Raw genomic sequence first — 25,143 nt, forward strand, 5'->3', positions numbered from 1 at the left:
ATTTTCCAGTTCACTAACGGATCAGACACAGTCCAGAAGGAACAAAAAGCTCAGTAATGTACTTGAGTGCATGTCTACAAGGATGAGAACAAAAAGGATTCTCCTGCCACCTCTGCGACCTTTGTATTTGCCATAGCTGTTAACCAAGTATCAATTTATATGCAAAGTGTGTTCCTAATGATACTACTGGCCTACTACAAATTAGAAGTCTGTCTATGATTAAAGCAAGATTTTTTTTTCACCACTAGGGTTCATCTGGCTTTCTCATTTACAACCTCATCCTGTAAATACGAGGAAAGAGTGCACAATGACAAAAGGGGAAGCCAGTAACTCCACCATAAGATGGTCTGGTTGTTGCAAGACAATCCCAGGGCTCTGTTTTGTAACTATTCCTTTTGACTGTGCATTTGGGCTTCAAGTCAGTTGCTGTTATTGCTGCTTCCTCTTCCTGCCCACACAAAACATTTGCAGCATATTTCAATTTAAGTAAATCCCAAACAACCAAAACCGCCCACAACTCCCTTTGTCAAGTATTAAAGGACTATTCCTTATGCACACTGAAAATTCAAAGAAAATAATGCTTTATACAGAAAGATTTTAGTATGGCTTTTATCAATTCTGTGACATTTGTTCCTGTTTTATTGCAACCTGAAGTTCAGTGACAATAGTGACTCAAGCTTACCTGTCTTCACTTCTGCCAAAAAGTTGAGCGCAGAGCTTTCTCCTTTTTGCAGAGAGATGGACAGCACTAGATGCAGTCTGTTCGTTGTAATGATCTTTCTTTGGGGATGGGCCTATTTTTATAAATGCACATATGGCACAAACAGGTTAAATAAAAGTTAACTACAAGACTGTGGGAAACAATGATGTCAAGAAATTCAGTATTTTTCTATTATTACAACTGTATTAACACAATGCAATTAAAAAAAAAAAAAGGCTCCTTTGTTTCTGAAATATTTTTCATTTTACATTTCCCATCCAGAGCAACAAGAGAAACAATGTATTTTACTAATCAGCTGGAGTGGCATCTTGTATCGCTAATCATGCTAACCATTTAAATTAGGATAAGAATGAGATAAAAAACGATGGGTAACAGACACGTGGAAAAAGTAGAAGAGGGGGAGGAAAAGGGAGTTAATTAGTGGGAGACATACTCAGGTCTGTATTCTCTTTTCTTTTGTCTAGCTTTTACAAACAACCATTCATGTGAAAATGTCAGAGATCCATTTTATGTTCCTGTGAAAATTGAGGCTGAACCCTCATATATTTTTGCATTGCCCTAATGAGAAGCACATTTAAGAGTATGCCACTGATTAATTTAGTTCTCTTCTGTTTAACTTAAAAGCAGTATTTTAATGTATAGATTGATAACATGCACTATCACACAGAAGATCCAAGACAATTAATACATTCACAATAAGCAATTTCAAAGTCATGTTGAACAAAAAGATGCCTATAACACTAAATATTTCATAAATGTTTGTATTTCACTAGCATAAGTCAAATTAAATGTGTTTTTTTTTTTTTCCTTACAGTCAAAAGTAATATGTAAATCAGTATCTTCTAATGTTCTGACCCATGGACACACATCTCCTGTTTTCACTCCTAACCATCTTCAAATTGCTGGTAAGATACACACATAACAGAAGCAAATTTTCCCATTATTCACCTTTTAAATATTACAGTTTTTTTCCTGTCAAAGCTTTGATAATTTATGCTTCATTATAGGCCAGGGAATGCAGTTGTGTGTTATGCTACAACAAGGTCTGTAGCGTGTGTATAAGGAAATAAGCACTTCGCATAATTCCATGCAGAAACTCTCCCGTAAACTTTATTCCAGCGTTTTCTGTCTTAGGATATCATCATTACAAATCTATGTTTGTCAGTAAGATGCTGCTTCAAATTAATTAGTGGAAAAAACCCATCACTGTTATCTGCATATTCTGTTCCTCACAGGCACAAATTTGATAAGCAACAACTTAAAAGTCAAATTTAAGGACCCTGCAGAAGTTCAAATCGCTAAAGGCAATACGACTATGCTTTAATCCTATAAAGTCTACCACAGACTAAACTGAAGTACAAATTAACAATTACGCAGATAAACTTAGCAGTTGAAAAGATAACTGAATTAAACTGTACACAACCACTTTAGACAATTGTCTAAATTTCCCCTAAAACCACTTGCACCATTTTTACCCCAAATCCGTAGCACCTGCTCCCATATACCAGTAAGAAGAAAGACTCATAGATGCCCGAGGTGCAGGAGGATAAGCTGTATGAAATCGAACACACACACACACACGCACACACACACATATATATATATACATATATATACATATATATATATTTTTGGGGGGGCTTTTTTTGTTTTTTTTTTGGTCCCCCAGCTCCTTTAGCTTTAACCCCAGGAGAGTTCACACATCTACAGTTTTGTTTTGTTTTTCCCTTTCTCACAGGCATCTTTGCTCTCCCCAGTTCTCTTCAAGCACTGCTAGCCACAGGATCCCTCTCCACCTTGAATCTGCATGCTGGGTTGACTCTGGTACTCATCTGCTGCAGCGAGTGCAGACTCGCTTTATTAAAACACACACTCGTGCAAAATAAACACAGAAACAAACAAATCTATGAACAGTATCGCAGCCCTGAGGCCACCCGTTCAGCAACAGGCATCCTCCACACGGCGCAGGTTGCGCTGTGCTGCTCCTCCGCGGTGCTAGGCCTGTACAAGGGCAGCAGGGCGGGGGCGGACACCCGCCCACACGACGTCTCCCGGTGACAGCAACAGCTCAGGGTGACGGCGTGAGGCGGGCAGGAGGGCACCCACACGCCTTCTCCCTCAAGGGAGGGAAGGGCGAGGCCAACCCGGCACAGGTTGCCCAGGTGCCGAAGGCGGAGCGAGCTCCCCCTCACCCGGCGACAGCCTTCCGTTGAGGCCCGCGGCTGACCCCCACGGCGCAGTTTCTCCCAGCGATCGGGACGCGAATGTCGCCCTCATCACGCAACGGCTTCCGCGCCCCGCGCCGCGACAAGCCTCCCCCGGCTGCGCACGCGCGCAGGGGCAGCGTCACGGGGGAGGGGCGGCCTCCCCAAGGCTCCGCGGCCTCCCGCGTCCCCCACCCCACCCCCGAAACCCCCGCCCGTCGCAGCGCACGGAGGCCGCGTTGCCGCCGCAGCGGGAGGTAGCGCGGCGGGGGAAGCCCGGCCATCTCGCGAGCTTTGGCGCGAAGACAAGCCGCCCGTGGGGGAGCGCGCGCCGTGGGGGGAGGCGGCTGGGTACGTGCGGGCGAGCGTTGGGCACCTCGGGGATTGGGACGCCCTGGGCGGGGGGGGCCGAGCTGTCGGCGGCCTCCGCTGCTCCCTGCCGGAGTTGTCTCCGTGGCCGTTAACGGCGGAGGTGGGGCCGTCCCGCCGCCGCTCGTGTCCCGCCCGGGAGCCCAAAGGGGCACGGCGCCGGCGTGGCGTCGCGTAGGCCGCGTTAGACCCCGGGTGGGTCGGAGGCAAGATCCTGCAGTGGGGGGAGCGGGGGAGGATTGAGGCGCTTGAGGTGAAAATTCGAAGGGAAGTGACCCTCTTAAAAATCGCCCTTCTGTCGCAAGCTTAGAAGCTTAAAAGGGGCAGTGACTTTTCTTCATGTTGTGATTGGCTTCAGTTGTCGCTTGACGTTCTGCATTCGTTAAATTTTAAAATTTTGTCTCATCTTTTCAGCTCTGTTCTGCTTGTTTATAGTGGTTGTTTACCAGCAAAAGTAGAGGAAATAAAAATCCAATTGTGTTGTAGGCCTCATGGCACACACGGTGAAACTGGGAAAAAATGAAGCTCCCTTATTTTATTTGAGTTAAAATTGAACTTGACAGTGTAGCTGTGAGACCCTGCCTACGCAAAATCACACTGGATTTGTTTGCATTAGTAGTCAGGGCAATAATATGCTTTGCTTTTCATTTGAACAAGTACATTTCCATACATTACTGTTAATAGTCAAAGTCTTGCTAGGTTAAACCAGAGTTACAGTTGATTTCTGTGTCACTCCTATGATATCCTTGTAGCACAGAATGTTACAAGTTTTGCCTCCTACCAGCCAGTATGCCTGAGGTTTTCATAGTAGAATTTTGACATCAGCACTTTGTTTTTCTGAGCAGTGGTTTGAAGTTGCTGGAACGCTCCTTGGCACATTTTTCAGCTGAAGTAGAATGAACACTATTCGTAGTGTTAATTAAAAGGAACAATTTGTTTGTTCTTTGTGTTACTAAAAATTTTAGTCTTTCCTGTTTCTGAACAACTGACTTTATGGTTAGTGGTGAACAAAAGAGTCCCAAATGGAGGCTTCTGGGAGAGAGAGAAGCTACTGAACAGAAGTTCTTCCTAGAACTGGTTCATTGTCAAGTGAATCAACTGTTAAAGCATCTGTGTTTTAACTGAGAGGGTTATGAAGAGGGCCTTGTTGCAGTATCAGGGACTTGATGTGCAACTACCTTTAAACTACTCTTTTTTTTTTTTTTTTTCTGTGTGTCTTTTTTTTTTTTTTTTTTTTTTAATGTTTTTAAAGAAGTTATGTTGAGGAGAAGTTTCTACTGTGCACTTCTGTGATGCCCAAGCAGCTCATGTATTGATAGTTCCTTTGTAACTCCATGGTAAAACATCTTCTGAAAGTATCCATTTGGTTACCACATCTAGAAGTCACTTTTAAGAAAATGTGGACTGCTAAAAGTCTTCGTAGTGCTCAAATACCGTTGCTTCAGTTGAAAGAAGGCAGATTGGGTACTTCCATGATTCCAAAAGCTCAGCAGTTCTGGATTGGAATTCTAAACTATTGCACCGTAAGAGTGCCACATAACAGAGTTAAATTCCAGGTAAATATTTTTGTGCTGCTCTTAAGCATAAGTGTTACGCATCAATGCAGTGATAATATGACTTCTTTTAGAGTCTACAGAGCTAAGCTTTTGATCTTGCAGCTTTGTTTGTGAATTGAAGGTGCTTTTATCAAGGTAAAGGGGCAGGCAGTAAGAAGTTGGAGGAGAACCAGTGTTTCAGAATGAACTTTTTGTGTTTGATAGTTCTAAGTTGGGGAGAAACTTTTTTTTTTCAAATTACACTTCAGACAATGCTGCATGATAACTGACAGGCTTATTAGTTAGAGTGACAGCCATTTAGTGAAGAATAGAACTGGAGTTCTCTGGAAAACTAACACAATATTGCACAAGAAATGTGAAAAAAAAAAAAAAAAGAATTTGTATTGGCTTGGTAAGGGAGGATGAAAGCATAAAAATTTTATTATTAAAAAAAATCTGTGGGTATAAACAAAAATAGTGGGAAAGGACACAAGGTTAAGACTAATCTTAGACACTGGCAGTTCCAAATGGGAAAGGTTTTCTTTTTCTAGATGTCTAATTGAGTTTGTCTTTAAAATACACATTTCTGCATACACTTTTATACATACTAGTACATTGTGGTTTCAACTAGTTGGGGGAGTACTAAGCAATTGAAAGATTAATCTGGATGGTTTTACAGATATTTTAATTGACTTTATTAATCTCTTTAAAGAGAAATAGTGTCTGGGTTTTTTTTAAATAGAAATATTTGACTGTATGATTGCAGGTTTCCAAGGTAAATGATGAACGATCTGTAATAGATACAGGAATGACGACTACTACTGCAGAGGGAACTAAAATAGATGCTGGAAAAAGTCCCAGTGGAGTATGTGATGAAAGCCAACATTCACTAGAAGGTACTGAACCTTTTGCCACCTTCTTCTTAAGAAGTCAGCCTTCCCTGTCCTCTCCAGACATCTTGTGTTGATGATCAGGATGGTCTACACTTTTAATTTGAAAGTTTTGTATCATATGATGTGTTTATTTTTTAATTTTAACAGGGTTATACACGATTTTTATAGGTTGCAAAGACTCATGTAATTTTCCTAAGTGTCTTAATGGCTAATTGGATTGTATACTGGTTATTTTGTGTTGTGGTTGTTTTTTTTTTTTTTCCTTCAACTTCATCAGACTCTTTCAGTGCTTGTTCCATGTGACTGGATAGATGCAAAACTTAGTTTTCTTGTTCTCTTGCTAACAACTGTGGTGACTCTTAAGTACAGTACAGTTTATTGGATTGTGTGATCCTGTTTTTGTCTGGGAGAATCAATTTCTTGATTATTCACTATGAATGGTTTGCAATGCCAGTGAACTTTTTTTCTGTTATAAACATGAAAAAACAATTAAGCTTTCCTGTGTGAGTGGTAATTTCTGATTCAGGTAAATCAGTAGTTACAGTTATGACTTTTATTTTAGAAATGCTGCCTAGCTAAACAGTTCTTTCCATAACTGCTTGTTTTGTTCTTTCTAGCTAATAACTAATCCTCAAATGTCCTGGTTTGCGTCATACGTTTTGGCTCCTGTGCTTCAGGGTGCTTGGTCATTCACATTCTATGAAGTTTTAATTTTTGTTCATGAAGGCTTTTTAGTCAGTTGCTTTGGGCATTTTCAGCTTTTGTTTGCAGGTGGGATGACAGGGAGGTAGGTAGACTGGTTAATACACTGAGATGCTATACTGTTTATATAATTGCACAGGAAACAGCAGTATGAGAAACAGTTGTGCTATTTCTTGTGCATGACAATTAGCAAAACAGTACCTATCCTGAAAAAGCTATATTGTACTACACCATAATTCTACTGAGCAGACTTGTCTCCTTACATACATTCACTTGTAGGTTTGCATTACAAATGGATGAGATACTGCTGAGTAAAGAAAAATGCCCCCTCCACCCTCCCAGTATATTTTTAATCTTCAGTGATTTTTTTTTTTTTTTTTCATGCAGATAGGAGAATATTTTAAATAGAACTCCTGGGTTTGTGTGTATTCCTGAAGGCTTCTCCACTGCCTGTAATGAGATTGAACAGCCCCAGTGTCATTCTGGTTTCTTCTTCTATTTATCTTTCCTTACGCTTGATTTTCTTGTAGACAACAGAAGCGTACTATGCCCGTAGCCAGTTAAAATCTTTATATTTTGAAATTTGGCCATCATGTAAGATGAGAATGTTTTTGAAAAACAGTGACAAAAGTATTTGCTATGTCCTGTTTATGTCATATCTTCATAGTGTTTGCACTGTCGAGCTAAAATATTCTTGCGCATCTTTTAAAGTTCATTGAAATTTTTTCTTAACACATGCCAATATGATATCTTCAAGTTTAACAGTCAGAACTTACATTAAATCGTCTAAAAATATTTGGTCTGAAGTCTTTTGGGACAGGTATTTCATACCATTTCTAAGATGACAAGATTTCTGCTGTTTGCTCAGGCAGCTGAAAAAATGATTGATGTCCAGATGTGACTGTGTTTCTATTTCTGATACTCTGTAAGAGATTGGCAGTGAATAGTCATACTGTAGACTTAATTTCCTCTGTATGTTCTCTTGGGAGTTGTTGTAACCCTACTATTCTTTTTGATCAAAAGAGCAGTGATCTACCAGATCATCAAAGCAAAAGACATTTTTGAATCATACTGTCTCTGAAATATACCATTCTAACTTGCAAATCAAGTCTTACCATGATACGTTTGCAAGAATCAAAAGCAATGGGAAAGTTTATATTCTTATAAAAGTGAGTATCTTGGTTTCTTATTTCTTGCTTTTCTGATTTTACAGGACATTAATCTAATGAATGCTTTCTTATTTTTCCTCTTACTCAGAGATTCCTTTCCAAGGTGAAATGACATTGCTTAGCTGCATCTGTTAAGCACATAGTTTGTATAAATCCATGATTCTTGTTCATCTGTATTCTCTTTATAGGTTAAGTGCTTTGTTATAGATTTGTTGTAAGAGGCCTTCAATTCAGTGTACAGAAACTCCCTGCAAGTAGATGCGTAGTGCTGAATGAAGATATTAGTTATATATAATGCTTATTATTTACAATATCTATTGATTTTAATATTCTGTCACCCAGCAACAGGTACTAACTATCACTTAGGAGCTAAACATTACATTATTTTTCAATTAACAACTGGATAAAGCCCTGAGCAACCTGATTTTATCTGCTAGCATGTCATCTTACTTAGTGGTCATGAAAGCTCATCGTTCCTGCTCTTTCCATTTCCACACTAAAGAGGCAACTTAAACCAAAATCTGTTGCTGCATATGTTTGCCTGTCTTCATCAGAATCGACACCACAATGTCTGCAGATGATTTCCTGAAGTAACATCAGCTATCTTGTTACAAACCAGAAAAATCAAGTATAGTTCTGAGTATATTTATGTGCTCTTTCAGTCCCATTCATATTGACATATACCTAGATATACCAGGATCTTATTTTAATGCAATACTAAGATAATCTGTACAATATCTGGTATATCTGTACAATATTATCTGTTGAATACCTTGCTCTCATAGTTGTAGTTATTTGCAGAAACAGAAGGGCTAATAAAATGTTTTTTTTTGGTTTTTTTTTTTGTTTTGTTTTTTTTTTTGTTTTGTTTTGGTTTTTTGTTGTTGTTTTTTTGTTTGTTTGTTTGTTTTGTTGTTGTTGTTTGTTTTTTTTTTGTTTGTTTGTTTGTTTTGTGGTTTTTTTGTTGTTTTTTTTTTTAAATAAACCACCCCTAAGGATCTGAAATGCTCTGTGTTAGATTTAAGTTCTGTCCTTGAAACCTTCAGAGTATGTGTGTGTTACATTTAGTGCTTTGTATTTTACTTTGATGAGATTTGATTCTTACTTATTTTAAGAATAGCAGTGATACATTGTGTGTTTTTTCTTTTCTAGAAAAGAAATCAGATAAGAATTTGTCTGTTCATGATTACTAATAATACTAGTAAGCAAATGAGTTCCAAAGATGAAGGAAAAAATGGCTTTCTTAGAAAATTCTATTGGGTTCAAGGCTGTATGTTTGTAAGGGGAGTATGATGACACAGTAGCCAGTGGTTGTATAATTAATTTGATTTTTACTGTAGGTTGATAATGGTATTCACTCTCTGACACCATTATTTTATCACTTTTGAGGAGCTACTCTTATTTTCTGTATTGTTTCAACAAATCAGATGAAAATGTGCAGTTATGTTATATATAAATATCTATATTTCTTGATTGAAAAAAGGATTTTTTTCAATCCTAAGGAGTATTTTAAGAGTTGTTTTCAATTTTGGAGATGCTAAACTGCTATTTGTTTGATGTTAAATAAACTGCTTTTTTGTTATATAGATATAGTATATTATGTGTTCTGTGATGAAAGAGTAGATGTATATTATAAGATAAAATTAACTGATCCTTTTTCTGACTGTGAAACTTTATTTCCACAGCAAAAATGAAACACATCAATCTGTCATTTGCAGCTTGTGGGTTTCTGGGGATATACCACTTGGGGGCAGCAGCTGCTTTTTACAGGCATGGTAAGAAGTTACTGAAAGTTGTGAAAGCTTTTGCGGGAGCTTCTGCGGGATCACTGGCTGCCACTGTCTTATTAGCAGTACCAGAAAATCTAGAGGTAAATTAATAAAATTCTAGGTATAGGACATGATGATTTTCAAAGAATATTTTTTATATAATCGTCTACTATTAAATATTTTTAAAATAATTTGTTTTTTCTTTTTCTTCTTGCTTCTTATAAAAGAACAGGACTCATGTATATGTTTTCATTAACAAAATCTGTGACTTGTGGGCAGAAATGTTTATGAAGCAAATATTTCTTTATGACAAAATTCTGTCATACAAACTTTTTATTTTAAGCGATGTAAATATAAATTACATCTGTGTAAAAGTTGAGTTGTATGCAACCAGATATGCTTTAATATAATGCAATGTATTTGCATTTAATCAGTGTACATTACAAAGTTAATAATTGTTTTCTTGGCTAGAGGTAGGCTTGGTTAAGCAAATGCATAGCACCATCCTTTCATCCTTTTGTGAAAGGAGATGAAAATGGTAGATGGACTGTACATTCATAAAGTCAAAGAACACCACAGAGCTCGCATTTTTTTCTTTGTTGTCTGTCCTTCATTAGACAGAGCAAGAAGTGGCTTGTGCACCTCCTTTAAACTCAGTACAGTTCATGACTTAACAGCAGCAGCCCCACTGTATGCCAGTGAGGATTTTAACCCTCACAGTGTTCTGTTCTGATATGCTGCATACATGTGTGTTTGTTTTTTTTTTTTTGAAAGAGATGCTACATTTTTCTCACCATACATCTAGTATCATGTAGAGACAGCAAAGTGATATTCAATGATTACTCTGTTACAGGTTCTGCGGGAGACCATTTGCTTGTATTTCTTTTTCTTTTTAGATTAAGGCTGCTATACCTTCTTGAAGTGCCTGTAGTGACTTTTCCTTAGAAAATGCAGAGGACTAGGCCTTGCCCGAATGTTACTATTTCTTTTATATTTTGAATTACAATAAATATCATTGTTGCAGTGGAAAAAAAGGCTGTTAGATTTTTGCTATAAATACACTTAGGTTTCAGCCCAGTGAGCATCAGGTAGCTTTCTACAAGCCTCATTTGTTAGAACCTTCACTGCATTTGATTTAAACAATAGCTCCAGCCAGTACCATACTTTGTCACTTATCTTTCTGTTTGTTTCTGCTGTGATATGAACTTGGCTTGCTGTTAGCTATCCTTCTCTTGCTTTCAGCAGGGAGTTCTTCCCTGGCCTCTTTCCACCCCACCACTCCCCAGGTGCAACCTTTTATGACTTGGTATTAGGAAAATTCCACTCTGTTAAGAAGACAACCTTACTTGCATTCTGTTCAGGTGTTATTCCTTTTCTGTAGCCTCTACCTAGTAGTTCAGTTTCAAGTTTGCTGGTATAATGCATACCTCTGACTTTATTTTTTATATGGTGAGCACAGCAGATAGTATTTTCTTAGCCCATGTAAATTTTTCTGCTTTTTCTAGGCTCTGGGTATGAGTATTTGCTCTCAGCTTGGTCCAACTTACAAAAATCTTAAGTAAAGTAAAAATATTAGAAGAATTTTTATTTTTTTATGTTTGTGGAAATTAGGCCTATACTACATTGAATCACATGGTTTTTTCCTTGAAAATATTTTATTTTAATATAAACAGAAGAATGCTTCTTGAACTTTTTAGTCCTTTTGATTTTTTAAATTATTTACTTATTTAGTCACTCTGTTATCGTTTAAATGGAAAATTGAGAGGTATTTGCGGGGGGGGAAATAATTCTTCTTAATTCTCATGGTATTTAAGTAAAGGCAGTGTTGCGTACTGAACAGAATTAACTTTTCATATCAGGATAATTATATTATTACCTTTATTACATGTCTAACTTGAAATGTTTTATATCCACAAATTTAACTCTTACATGAGTTAATTTTTTTTTCCCGCTCCCCAGAGATGGCTGTTAGGCAAGCTGTAATTGGGACTTTCTCCATCTCCTAGTCTCAAAGCTGTAATTCAACCTTCCCTTATCTGGGAGAGAATGTAACATTGTGGATTTCTTGTTTTGACTGTTGGTGTTCTAATATGACAGTTTGCAAATGTTTTTCAGTTGTATCTTGATTTCTTTGTCACTGTTGAAAAAGCATGGGAGTTGAGAATTCCAGGGAGGCTTATAGAGTTATAGATAAGTACCTGTTTATTTCTAAAGTACTGTGATCATGTTTGATGTCAAGTTTGCTTAGCTCAATAGAAGTAGTTACAATTTCTAAAGATGTCCTCAGTCACTATTTAAAATTTAGATATGTTGTTTAACAGTTCTAGCACTAAAGTTATAAACAATTCATAGCTGTAAGAAATTGTTGCTTTTGGCAGCAGGAATTGAGAGTCTAGGTAGGGTCTATTCTTAGTACTTGTAATATTGAAAGTAGTTTTCTGTCATTCAACTAGGTTTGGATTCATCCAGCTCCCTGACACTTTATTAAAACATCTTAGGTAGAAAGATAGTAGTTCTCAGGTGCTTCTATGTAGGGTTTGTGGGTTTCTTCTCTGTTAAAAGAGAAAGGTGTCTGAATGTGCCTCTTTGCAGCTGATTAACTACAGAAGAAGCTTAACTGTTTACTGTAGAATAAATTCAAGATGTGGTGCATATAACTATTTTTATATTATTTGAATTGGGTTGGAACTGGCAATGGCAAGTACCTCCCATGGTAAAGGTAATTCAACCTTACCTGTATGTAATTACCTGTAATTCAGTCTTACCTGTATGGAATGAATTGGCACAAATCTTTACAGTGATTGTTGTTGTAAGAGTGTACACCTGTTAACTTTTTTCATACATTTATGACAAGGCCATATAGAGAAAGTAGATGCAAGAACTACATTTCTGTCTTTCATTTAGGTGACTGCTTTGTCATACGAGTGATATGAGGAAGTTAAACTGCTCCAACCAGCTTTCTCTTGATCTTGTACTAATCCTCACCCCAACTCTTTTGCTTCTTTTTTCCATTCATTAAAACATACACCGTCCTCAATAGGACACATTTTCTTCTTCATTTTTTTTTCTTTTTTTCCCCTTCCCCCAGTCACATCATTTATTTTGTAACTAGCAACAGATTTGTTCTTCATGCAGGAAGCCAGTAAGCCAGGAACTCCAAATTACCTATACATGGATCTTTTATTCTGTAAGCATGTGGTCATGTAGGTGAACATGGGTATAATATATTTATTGAGTACGAATTTCAGAAATTTGCATAAAATTTGATATAGCTTTTCCCAGGTCCCTAAAATCATTAGAGGAGTCTGCATGAAAGGATTTAAAAAAGGAACAGGAATACTGAATAATGAGTCTTAAGCATTCAGAATCATAATTCATTGTTTCACAATCTTTTTGGTAAAAAATAAATGCTACCTATTCCTTTACTCTCCTTTTTGGAATTCTTCTGGCTCACACTTAAGCTATTTTTCTGCAGTCATTACTGCTTGGAATTTCAGCTTGCACAAAATAAGTTCTCTGTGCAGTGGAATCTGCTGCCTGCTTTTCTGCAGTTGTCGTTTTTTTCTTTGTCTTCCATCATGGTATTGCAATAGTTAAGTACTCCCATAGTATTTTGTTCATTAAATACATGTACTGGCTAGTAGGATGTTTTTTGCATTAGTGAGAAGAAATTGTAGTAATTGTAGCTTTTTAAATGCTTGTAGGCACCTTAAGGTACTTGTGTCTGGTGTTAGTATCAAAGTAGTTTTTAAAATGAAAGATGGCTTTCGCTTGAAATACAAGTGATTGTTCTTGTAATGGCATGGTTCAGAAAACTGATTGTTTAACAGTGGTAATACATAGAAAAATAGCCTTTTAACTTTCCTTAATTGTTAAAGTGGTGTTCTTTTGAGGATTTACTATTGTCACTATTTATTTACTTATTTAAAATTGGGGAACTTGTTTTATTAGAAATTGGTTTTGTTTCTAAAAGGATCAACATTTTGTCATGTGTACGTTGTTACAAACCAAGCACATATGGGAAATTATTTTTTAGCTGTAGCTCTTTCTTCATTAAAGCTTTAGCTGCTAGTATGTTTTAGATACACAATTAAACATAACTTACCGTAGATAAAACATCATTAATGGTGAATATTTTAATTTGCAGACGTGTAAGCAGTTTGCCTATGGATTTGCAGAGGAAGTTCGAAAATTGGACTTTGGTGCTGTAACTCCTGGTTATGATTTTATGAAAACGCTGAGGTACCTATCTTAATTAATCCATAAGATCATTTTTCTGTGAAACTCTCTAAATGAAAATGGAGAGTGTGCATATTTTTTCTATACTGTGGAGAGCTCAGCACTCTTTCTTTTACCCCTACCATATTTGCCAGGTTTTTAAATAACAATAGTGAATAATATTTAGCATTTTCTTTACTCTAGGGAAGGCATAGAGTCTATTCTTCCTTCTAATGCTCATGAGATAGCTGAGAACCGGCTCTATGTGTCAGTCACTAACACAAAAAATGGGGAAAATCACTTGGTTTCGAGTTTTGCCTCCAGGGACGACCTCATTAAGGTAATGAATTTGAATATTGCTGCTTTAAATAGAAATGCTTGAGTTTCTTCAAGGCTTAGGAGTATATTACTTGCTGTACAAGAAATCGTGGTTTTACTCAAGCAATCAGTTATACTATCAGTGGTGCTGCAACCATAAAATAAATAATTTGTCTTGCAGTTTCGCAATTATTGCCAAAATTTATTTTGCGTGTGTGTGTGTCCTTTATCTGTTTTTAAAGTAGTACATTGAAGGCAAAGTCTATTTAAAAAGTAGCAGAGTAACTAAGGGCTACAGTAGATGAGAGTAAAATAGAGAATCTCCAAATTTTGTAATAATTTGCTGAGTCTTTTTGTACCTCTTACTTCACTGACACCATTTATGTTATGTTTAATCACAAAAGAAAGTAAAGAAAGTTCCTGCCTTTTAAAAAAAAAAATAAAATCCAACAGTTTCTACAAGTCCTTGTGGGGAGTAAATATAATGTTAAGTACCATACATAAACTGTATTTTAACTGTCACTGGAAAGCATATCTTTTACTGCCCATCTCTTCTTTTGAATGCCACTTTTTAAACTTGGATCAGGATTGTATGCATAAGCTGATATTAAATGGTAGGAGGATTCAGATGTATGTAAAGCAAATGTTCTTTCTAGTAGTCAATTATATCTTGGTGGTGGATGTCATACAGCAGAATAAAGGAAGAAATACAATAGGAAGGAATTCCTTCTTTCCCTATCATTGTGGGTGCTTAGAGTAAATAAGAGCTTCCTTATAATTAATACTTAAAGAAAAAAAATTGCACTTGTTAACAAAATCTTAAAGTATGCATTGGAAATTTGGCTTTAAAGTATCATTTAAAACAAATCTTGACATGTTATTTTATACATGGTCAATCAGTTTTCAAAATTTGTAGGACTTAATCATGCACAGATAATTATGCAAAAGGTTTATCTCAAATTATCCAGTGTTACTTCTAGCTATGGTAGCCAACAGTGACAAGAGCATGGAGATGATTATTCTGTAGGCTTATATATTTTTTTGCAGTGAAATCTTCTAACTTGAAGACAATTAGAAGCTTCAAGATGACCTTGGAAGTATATACTTCTTCTTATTTTTTCAATAGTTCTCTAATTAACTTAACAACTGCATTATATTCTTTTGTTCCATATGCTAGGAGTGGAATGAGTTGGAACAACAGTAATAAAATTCCAAATAATTACTCATTGGAGTACATTCATATTGGCTGTTCTTGCAGGGCATCTTGTATTACATGTTTTATGTGTACCTTTGGCTGTGCATGTGTCATTTATACAACAGTCTGAATGTTGGTGGCTGCCCAGGTAGCATGGAGGTTAGAGCTTGTTAGGTTTATGAAAGCGTATTGTGCCTCCCCTGGACATGATCAACTATATCCAATGCATGGATGAAAGTACTGCTGAGCGGAGAGTGGTTTATAACAGCAGAACTTCTGTACTCTCTGCCAGAAATCTTTCAACTTCCATATGCAGTTGGTTTCTATACTTAACAAGCCTTATGATTCTGAAGATTTTCATAATGGCTAAACTGAGGATGTGTTGCTACAGTTTTAAGCTCTTACTTTCTTTTACTATTCCCAGTGGATGCAGAAAGGCAGTTAATAATCTCCCACTTTTGAAATGGTCTTTATATATGTGAAGACAATCACGTACCAGTATTCCTAGACTTGCAGTTCTTAAACTGTAGATGAGGGGAAAGAAAGGTGTGATTTGGATATTTGTGATAGGGCAGGGTACAGAACACTGTTGTGTTTAGTTTGGAAAGGTGGGAGCAGTGAACAGGAGTCTACGCTGGTCGGTTAGTGCTAGGGAAATACTGAAAGTGTTGGTATTTAAAACTTATTCCTCTCCTCACTCTTGAGGTCTAAGTGACTTGATAAGGAGGGCCAACTGCTTTCTTCAGTCTTGTTGGAAAGAATTCACACTTTGCAGGGATCACCTAGTTTTGACTCTTTTTTTCCTTCCCTGAAGCTTTTGTCCACATTTCTTAGTTTAGAAGGGCAAAAGGTACTGAGATGGAGTTGAAGGATGGTGGAGACAGGGAGCTGGTCAAGGGAGGAAGCTGATGTTGGGAACTTGAAAACCCTGTAGGATGTCACTGTCACATTTGAAAATCTGAAGAGGAATAGGTTCAAGGGGGACCATATCTTATGCTTTTGTGATGGAAAGACCTGTCTGGTAGAGCAACAGCTACAATTTCACATTTGGAAAATAAGAAGAGAAATCCTTTTTATCTGAGCTCAGACAAAGCTCTGGTGCTTTAGATCACTGGGAAGAGATATAGGCAAGAAAAGAGTTCTTGAAGTGAAAGTTAAAACCTTCGCAGAGAGCCTTAATTAAAACTTGCTAGAGGAGAGGTGTCTAATTCTGAAAGCAGCTTAATTTGTTGTAAAAATAAATGCAGCTCCACCAAAAAAACTCAAGCACTTTCTTCCGTAATTTCCATGGGTGCTGGCTTTTTTAGCTCCTGAGCCCTTCCATATAATGTGTACTCAAGAATATAACCTGCCTTTGTTCCCAAGATTTGTCTCTTTTGCAGCCATGCAAGCACATGCATGCATATTCTCTACATTTAGCCACGTGAAAATTTCTGGCATATTGCACTTCATCCACACATCTACCCCTTCTCTTTGAAATGCTGGATACTGATTGTATATATGTATATATGGGTGGGTACATAGGTATGGAGATACACACATACTCTCTCATAGATATTGCTATAACTGGATAGAAAGGTATGTGTGTGTGCAGATCTATACATGACAGAAGAGATGTCCTGATCTAAATAAAAACCATAAAGATCGAGAACTGCTGTACACAGCTATGTAGGCTTACAGCAGAGAAAGTAGTAATTTGTTAAAACTTGATTGTATTAAATGCAAAGTATCAATAGTGATAAAGATACACATGAATTTTCAGGCTGTTTATAGTGTTTTGGAATGTTAAATTCTTAGAAAATCTGATTAAAAGAGTAAATACTATATAAAAATGCCAGCAGAATGATTGGGTCGGCTACTTCTTTGACAATGCCGTATATCACTTTTTTTTTTTATTAACATATGTATATTTAGTTTCTGCAAAATTACAGATTTACTACACGTTGTGTAAGACTAAGTTCATACTTTTGAATGACATTAATCAATGATATTTTGAGAGTTGTCACTGTCAAGTCATTAAAAAAAACCCTATTGAATGGTTTGAGTTGCATTTTGACATACTACAACAAGACATTTTGAGATTACAATGGTTTTATGTAAAACTAATATATTGACTGATTACTGCTGTAGTATTTAACATAGATGAGTATGTCTGAAAATATGTATTGGTTTAGGATTAGTTTGTTGCATTTTCTTCAATTTTGCTCTCTATTCTTTCTGCTTGCTTTTCTCTAGGTCCTGCTAGCAAGTAGTTTTATACCACTATATGCAGGAATTAAGCCAGTGGAATACAAAGGAGAGGTAATTTTTCATTAACTCCCAACTGTTTTTTCTCTGTGTGTAAGAGCATTCTTCATTTATGAAGTAATTATTTGATCTTAAGGGAAGGCAACTGCAGTACTCTATTTTGTAGAATCGTTACTGTTTTTGTTGATACTGTATATTAACACCGCGAATCATGACCTGAGTTTGTTCATGTGTTGTTTCAAAAATTGCGTGTGCTGAGACCAAAATGACCTCTATAGCATGAAGCTGTTTCCTAAAGATAATGTCTAATACTTACCATGAGAAGCAGCTTCTCAGTGAAGTTACTTCTCATAACAAGCTATGTTACTAACTCGAAAATATTTTTTGCAATTTAAAGGCACACTATTCTGCTTTTCTGTTTAATGGAAGGAGTGATAAGGGAGGTTCTGGCAGATTGGGTGCTGCAGGAGTATGTCTGTGTTTATGTATGTGTTCTTCCCGTGTTCTTCCCATGTTCTATACAGAATTACATGCTTACTAGGTATTTCCACATCTCTTACCTATGGACAAGCATTAAAGAATAAACTTTTTTGCTTCATATAGCACACAGCTAAGAAGTTTTCAGAGGTGTTCACTACTATAGGAAAATCTTTTTATGGTTGCCTGTACTTGATTCAGGTTCAAGAACTTTGCCATTTTTTACCTAAATATACTAACATTTTAAGTGTAATTTTGCCTGTTGAGTCTGTATGTAATTACTAGGATTTTAATTACTAGAAACATGAAAATAGCTATTTCTTTCCTTCTGAGAAATATGTTATATTCTTTCCTTTATTTCCTCTACACATGTAAATTATGCCCTTAGGACATCTATAATCTTGGCAACCAACCTGGAAAAAAACAAATAAAAAAATCTCAACACAAACCCATATGCATTTGTTTCTAGCAAAACAAAGTTGAAGTTTGTTATGTCAGAAAGCTTGTCAGCTTTAGAGTTATGTATACAGCAACACATATCAGCTAAAATGTTTGAAGGGTTAAAGTCAGTGTTGCCTGACTGCTTGAGTTAAATGGAGACTGCTTGTAGCTTCCCAGGGTCTGGAAATTTTGTTGGAGTCTATATGTTGCTTGTGCATTTCAAAGGGCTTATGTGGATGTTTTAGGTTCATTCTGCCATTAGTTAAATGGAAGGAAGTGTCATTAAGTTTCTTGTGTTCTTTCAATTAAGAAATTGAGAAGTTGGCTCAGAGTTCTGTGCAAAACCTATTTAAAACCTGCTGCTATTATGATTTGTATAGGTATTGCAGTATTTACTGAAACACCTGCAGCCTCTTCCTAGTGGACAGTTCTCATTCCTACCTAACTTTATTTTTTGCATTCAAAAGTGAATTCAATGAATATTTTGTGGAAGCTGGTTCTTATACTTCAAAACTTGTTGTGATTCCCAAAGCATCTTATTACTCTGCTACTCTCTAATATTAAGTGAGATTCAGAGAAGACAATTTCTGGGAATGAGGTTGCTTTCATTTGTTGTTATTTGTTGGAATGATTAGTTCTGCATCTTTGCATTTACATTTCTCATACTCTGTAAAAGGGTGTATTTGTGGTTTTGGTTTTTTGTTTGTTTGAGAAAACTGTTGCCTGTAAATGCATGACTTCCAGTCTTTAGTCCAAAATACCTAGAGCAGGGTGAGAGCAAAAACCTTAGGATCTCTCTTGCAGTAGTATTTCCATGGTTTGGAATAGTGGGTAATGAGCGTATGCGGGTGGGTAATAGGGGCCCTAAAGCTTGCAGTGTAGAGTCAGATACACAGCATGTAACTTCATGATCCAGATATGGTAAGCACTGAAGTCAGTAAGATGGACTGGATATTGATTTTGCTCTGTGAGGCCACCTGTCATATTGGTATCATATTCTGAGTTTCCTGAAAGCTTTACTGTAACAGACCGATTTTTTTGTCTGTCTTCCTTCACACTAGTTTCAGGGAGTAAATTCCTCAGACCTTATGATGGTCCATGGCAGCATGGAACTGAGCTTACTCCCTGCTTGCTGCTCAAATCTACTGGCCTTGACTGTGCTTCAGAACAGTTGGTCTGGATATTCTCTGAGCTACATGTGTCTCCTGCATACATATCACCAGGTCATATGGGAGTTTTTAAAATGAGTTTCAGTATATTATCTGAGGTACATTGCATGATATGTGAGGGGCAGTTTTGCTGGAATAGTATCAGAAAACAACCAAACCTGTTTCTAGCCTGTTCAAACTGACTACAGAGAGTGAACCCCGGGGTAAACTATTCCCAGTATTGCAGTTCAGTTTTCTTTTTTGGGAAGCATTTGGCTCACACTGGAATTAGCTGGCGTACCTGGGTTGTGCATGTTTGGAGGCTAGAATTTTGGGGCAAATAAGCTAAATTGCGTGGTGGCACAGACATAGCATCAGTTTGTTCATATATGTTTTATTCTGGTTTTATGAGCCTAAAAATCATTTGAAGGGAAAGGGAGTGTAAGATGACATCTGAGAATTTATAGTCAGTTAATGGCCTTAGCCGGATTTGGCTAGCTTTTTACCTGGCTTAGGTGTTTAATGTGCCCTTGGACTAGGCTTACTGTAACAGCAGGGTAAACTTACTCCATGTGAAATTGTCTTCTTTGAGTTGGTTTGATGTCCTCTGAATCTCTGGCAAGGTTAATCTTTAAGCCAGGTAAAGATCTGCAGATGATTGAGTTGATTGTTTCTGATGATGAGGCTGTAATTTGTGTCACTGTAGTTTGTGCAGAACAGCTTTGTAAAAAACATCTACTGGTAACTGGGCTGATTCTGTTAGGTCCATCTTGCGTCCTCAGTTTCATTGTCTGGTTTGCTTTTCATTGCACATTATTTAAGAACATTGTCTTTGCACTGTACTTACAAAAGAGAAACTAATTGAGAAGTTACCAGGAATTTACCTCATCAGATAAGAAGCATTTTTAAAAAATTGGTTAATGGAATTAAAAGAATCTGGGGCATTACATCTCTTTATTTGCAGCATGTAAATGTTTTATTTTAACTATGTAACATGAGGGACTGTGGAGCCAAAATATTTTTGACTGAGAAGCAGTTTCACCCAAATGCTTGAAAGAAAATAAAATGACGGCATGTTGTCCAGGAATAACAGAATCTACAAAAGGTAGTGCTTAATAAAAAGTATTTCCCTTGCTTTGGTAATGTTGTGTTTATCAAATAAATATTGAAGTTGCATAAGAGGAGAGGGGAAAAAACGTAAAAAATCAGAATTTTTTAAAGTAGGAGAGCTTTTAAGTGATAAAAATAGTAAGCTAGACTTGTGAAAAACATTAATAATGTCGTCTGTTATGGTGTCTTTGACTTCACTTAGGCAGGGACTTCACTGTTCTTGTTTCTGTAGGAATTGCCACAAAAAGCCACTTAGTATTCCAAGGAACATTGCATATAAATCAATAACATACCCACACACACAGGAAAAAGCCTCGGTGTTAGAAATGTTAGGTATGTTGCAGCTTTACTCACAGTTATTGCAGCAGTGGTGTAATGGAGTTCAAGAAATCTGAAGTATAGTGTTGTAAGGTTTTGAAATTGTTGTATGATATTTTGTGTGTGTGTTTTATATATATATATATATATTTATTTATTTGTTTGTTTATTTTAATACTTTTATAAGGCAAAACAATCTCAATCCTAAGCACTCAGAAATATAATTTTTGTGGAAAGTGAAGAAATTCAATGACAGATTGTGGGTAGCGACATCAGCTCATGTCAAGAGTCAGGCTGTAAAACATAGGGCAAGGTGAATTGTGCTAGAAGTGTTTTCTCTCCCTTGATGGTAGTGGAAGTGTAGAGAGACTAATTGGACATCGATATGTAAAGTTTGGTGAGATGCATCTGATCACCAGATGTCTCATGTGATGTCAGTGAATGCATCTATCCGTAGATTGATGTTGAGTTGTGGGTTATGCATGTTAGCACAGAAAGTAATACGAATGTATAAATTATATTGACAAGATGTGCCACAGCTGTCCCTGTTTACTACACTGGGATGGCATTTGGCTGTGGTCCCTGTGAAAAGCAGGCTTGTGCCTTTGGAGTGCCTTTAAAATCAATAAATATGTGGGGGTCTGCAAGAAATTTATGGGTTGCTTTTATTATTTCTTCCTCATACTCAATTGCTATGGTAGACTAGATGTCTGCTCCTTCTTAGGTGCCATAGTTGTTCAGCTCCCTCCCACGTTTATCCTCCACTTTCCAGCTATTGCTATTGTGTATAAGTAAGAAGACAAGAGGCTCTGAAAGAAGAGAGAGCTCATGTTTGGTTTAGCTTGTGCTGTCAGTTTACCTGCACATACAGATTGTCCAGCTCCAGATATAATCAGAGTAATGTTTTAGACGAGTACGATTCTATGATTCTGTGAACATGGTTCACAAGTAGTATTGACAATCTTTTCACGTATGTTGAGAAACTTTCTGCATGGGAAATGGTATTAATAAATCAACTAACAAGCCTTATCTGTAGCTTGATAAATATATTACATATATATTTAGACATTAAGCCAAACATTCATTGGTTAAACACTCTGTGTGTATGTTGTCAGTTCCACGATTTTTATGCCTCATATTCAAGCTTATTCATGGTATTCTGAGAAGGAAACTTCTAATTTTTCTTGAGGGTGGGGTGGAGGAGTCAAGGACGGGAAGGGTGAAGTATTCAGTTATGAACATACTAAGGTTACTTTGAAAATATTTTTATTTTCTAATAGAAGTGGGTTGATGGTGGCCTCACCAATGGCCTTCCTATCTTGCCTGTTGGAAGAACTGTGACAGTTTCTCCTTTCAGCGGTCGATTAGATATCTGTCCACAAGATAAGGGACGTGTGGATCTTTATGTTAAATTTGCAAAACAAGATATAATGGTGAGTGGCTTGTTTATTAAATAACTTAAAAAGAAAAGGGAGTTGAACAGTTAAGGTTATGCTTATTTTTAAATGTCTATTTTCTGCTTATGTATCAACTTAAGTAATGTTTTGGCATTTTCTCCTTTGCAAATGGAGCGTAAACAACTTTTTAAACACAAGAGAAGGAAAACGTAGAATAAATTTTGTCAGAAAGATTGAAAAACAAAATAGAGCAAGCTATCGCAGGCTGTTAAATGGAAATAATCTAGGCTTGCTTTAAGTAAGGGTGGGTGAGGAAGCAAGACTTCTGTAGAATACCTCAAGAGAGCGAAACTCCAGAATACCTTCATACTTACTGAAATTGGCTGCCCTAACTGAATTTAAAATACAAATTGAAGTCATACATTTGAAATGTAAACAGTGATTTCTCACCTCATTGCTCAAGAGAGCTCATGTTAAGATTTTGAACATTTGTGACTGCAATGTTTTTCCAAAAGTTATTTTGTTAGATGTTACAGAAATATTTTTGTATATTGAAATATAGGCTAAGACTGATTTTTATGGCCATATTTTCATCATTGACATTTCTGTCTTTGCAAGCATTGGCTTACAAACTTTAACCACTGTATTGCTTCCTTTGATATGATAAATAGCAGTAGACTTAGCTGTCAACAAAACTCCATTAGAAAGAAAAAAATAAAGTTTAGCAATAATTGGTACTTTCTTTTAAAGTTTATTTTAAACAGGGCTTAATATGTTTTCTTAATTTAGTAAAGTCATCCTAAATTGGACCAATTTCTGAATCTTTATAGTGTTTCACAGATTTTAAGCATGATAGTACTGGGTAAATGATCATAAAGCATGAGATTATTTACTTCATATGTACTGAAAATATATGCATTAGCTTACTACATATTTCTTGATTGTGATTTGTTTCTAATATCTAGTGGATCTAGAGGAGGAAAAATGAGCTGGTGATTTAGATTATGGATAGAAAATTAATTGTGGAGTTACGTTGCTTTTAGGGTCCTGCAAATGCAGGCTTGTGCAGAATCTCAGGCAACATTTTAAACTATTTCACTTGAAGCACTCTTAGCTTTTAGAGCTATAAAAATGTAAACTAAGAATAATTTTTTTTCAGTGATGTTGTAATCTGCATAAAATGAAGAGTTGTGTATCTTAATTTATCTAGATTATAATGTGAACAGTTTTCTGTCTCTTTGCACCTCCTCCATCTATTAGTGTCAGAATTTGAATAATTGCTTACTTCAAATAATGAAGATCATTTTGATATTGTTTTTCAGAATTGTGTATAATAAATTATGTGGCTAAAGTATTAAATTAATCATATAAATGAAGTGTTCAGAACTATATTAAACCTAATTATATTTTTAAATTTGTTGTAAACAACTTAATAATGTCATTATATCAAGAACAAAGTTCTGAAATCTTTTCACACCATCAAAGTGACCACTTGAGATGCTGAGTAGTTCTTAATTTGTTGGTACTAAAAGCTACATTTATACTCATATGGCAAACATTGCCTGGGAATTTTCCCAAGAATGTGGTTGTTTGCATTAGTAAGCTGTCAAAATATTTCCTTGCACAGCTTTAGCATGTGCCAACTACCACTCTGCCAGACGCTTATGGGAATGTTTCTGAAGTTAAAATGTTTCAGAGACTTTGGGCAGTTTTACAAGGCAGACAGTCTGTCTTGGAGGCTGCGAGTTTACTAGTGTACGTCCAGACTGTTTATGCCAGTTAGTCTTGGTGCTCAACAGTTTACCTGGACATGGTTAATTTACTGGTATAGACAGAGCCATGAATTTTTGATTTTGCATGTGGTACGTGAAACAGATGACAGAACAGATAGCAACACAGTTAAGTCTAGATAAGTTGCTTTAATAAACTAATTTATAGCTTCTCGTTCTGTTGCAGCTGTCTCTGGCGAACCTGGTAAGACTTAATCAAGCTTTGTTCCCACCAAAGCAGGAGAAAATGGAATCATTGTACCAAAATGGATTCGATGATGCTGTACGTTTTTTACTGAAAGAAAACTGGTTTGAATAGATGGTATACAGAAAATTAACAAAACCTGATGGCTGTCGAAATGGAGCTCCAGGCATCCTACAGAATCTGGGGGATTGCTGTCCCAATTCCAGTTTGTGAAAATAAAAATCCAAGTGGAGTTGCATTTACATCTTTTGGCAAAGCATCAGTTGCACTCTGAAGACCTGTATGAACATGTCAGAGTGGAATTCCACTTGGCTTGGTGGTTGTCTTGTTTTGAGGAGAATCAAGCCTAGATCCATTTGGCTTCAGCTGAGGACTTGAATGTGGGATTTTTAAAAATCTTTTGTTGTCATAATTGCAGAAATTTGGAAAAGTCTTTTTTGATGTTATTTTGAGAGACAAATCAAACTTGTACCTTAAAAATCACAATTTGCACTGTTCACTTAACATAATAGTTGTGCATTGGACAGTTGCATTCTATAGTTGGATGCTTATGATATTGCTGATCTACTATGTATCTTTCAGTGTTATAAGGACTAGAACACTTAGCACTAGCCACAAGAAATAAAACATTTGCACTCTTTGTGTTATTTTTTAACATTAAAAGTTCTTGCCATTTTCAGTGAATGTTGTATATTAAAATTTTAAATACTAGTTGAAATTTGTGACAGAAGTGCGATGTTTGAATGAAAAAATATATTGTAAAGAAGGCTGTAAGAAAATGCTATATTTATTATATTTTCTTCATCTGCTAAAATTGAAAAAATATATTTTCTTGAAAATTTTGTCAGTAGTTCATTTATAAATTTCTCAGAATGTTGTAACAACCTGATTATCTGCAAAAAAAAGTCTGTTGGAGAAAAGCTGGAGTAAGTCAGCAG

The 25,143-nt window shown here is 36.4% G+C and overlaps 1 protein-coding gene across 10 annotated transcripts; it reads left to right on the plus strand.

Annotated features, from left to right (window-relative positions):
* The first annotated feature begins 3,045 nt into the window (after positions 1 to 3,045).
* PNPLA4 (patatin like phospholipase domain containing 4) lies at positions 3,046 to 25,047 on the plus strand. Of its 10 annotated transcripts, none has more exons than XM_065073828.1 (10): positions 3,060 to 3,182; positions 4,547 to 4,850; positions 5,596 to 5,725; positions 7,448 to 7,593; positions 9,279 to 9,368; positions 13,510 to 13,604; positions 13,785 to 13,920; positions 17,329 to 17,394; positions 22,115 to 22,267; positions 24,188 to 25,047. In XM_065073828.1, the coding sequence occupies exons 5-10, from the start codon at positions 9,366 to 9,368 to the stop codon at positions 24,317 to 24,319; spliced, it is 585 nt and encodes a 194-aa protein (XP_064929900.1). In that variant the 5' UTR covers positions 3,060 to 3,182; positions 4,547 to 4,850; positions 5,596 to 5,725; positions 7,448 to 7,593; positions 9,279 to 9,365; the 3' UTR covers positions 24,320 to 25,047. The 10 variants fall into 10 exon arrangements, with proteins under 10 accessions (XP_064929865.1, XP_064929900.1, XP_064929872.1 ...); XM_065073817.1 differs by lacking the exon at positions 3,060 to 3,182 and adding an exon at positions 3,204 to 3,276; XM_065073793.1 differs by lacking the exon at positions 7,448 to 7,593 and having other exon boundaries at positions 3,046 to 3,182; positions 9,279 to 9,463.
* The last annotated feature ends 96 nt before the right edge of the window (positions 25,048 to 25,143 follow it).

The sequence above is a fragment of the Columba livia genome, chromosome 1, assembly GCF_036013475.1.
Source record: "Columba livia isolate bColLiv1 breed racing homer chromosome 1, bColLiv1.pat.W.v2, whole genome shotgun sequence".
NCBI lineage: Eukaryota > Metazoa > Chordata > Aves > Columbiformes > Columbidae > Columba > Columba livia.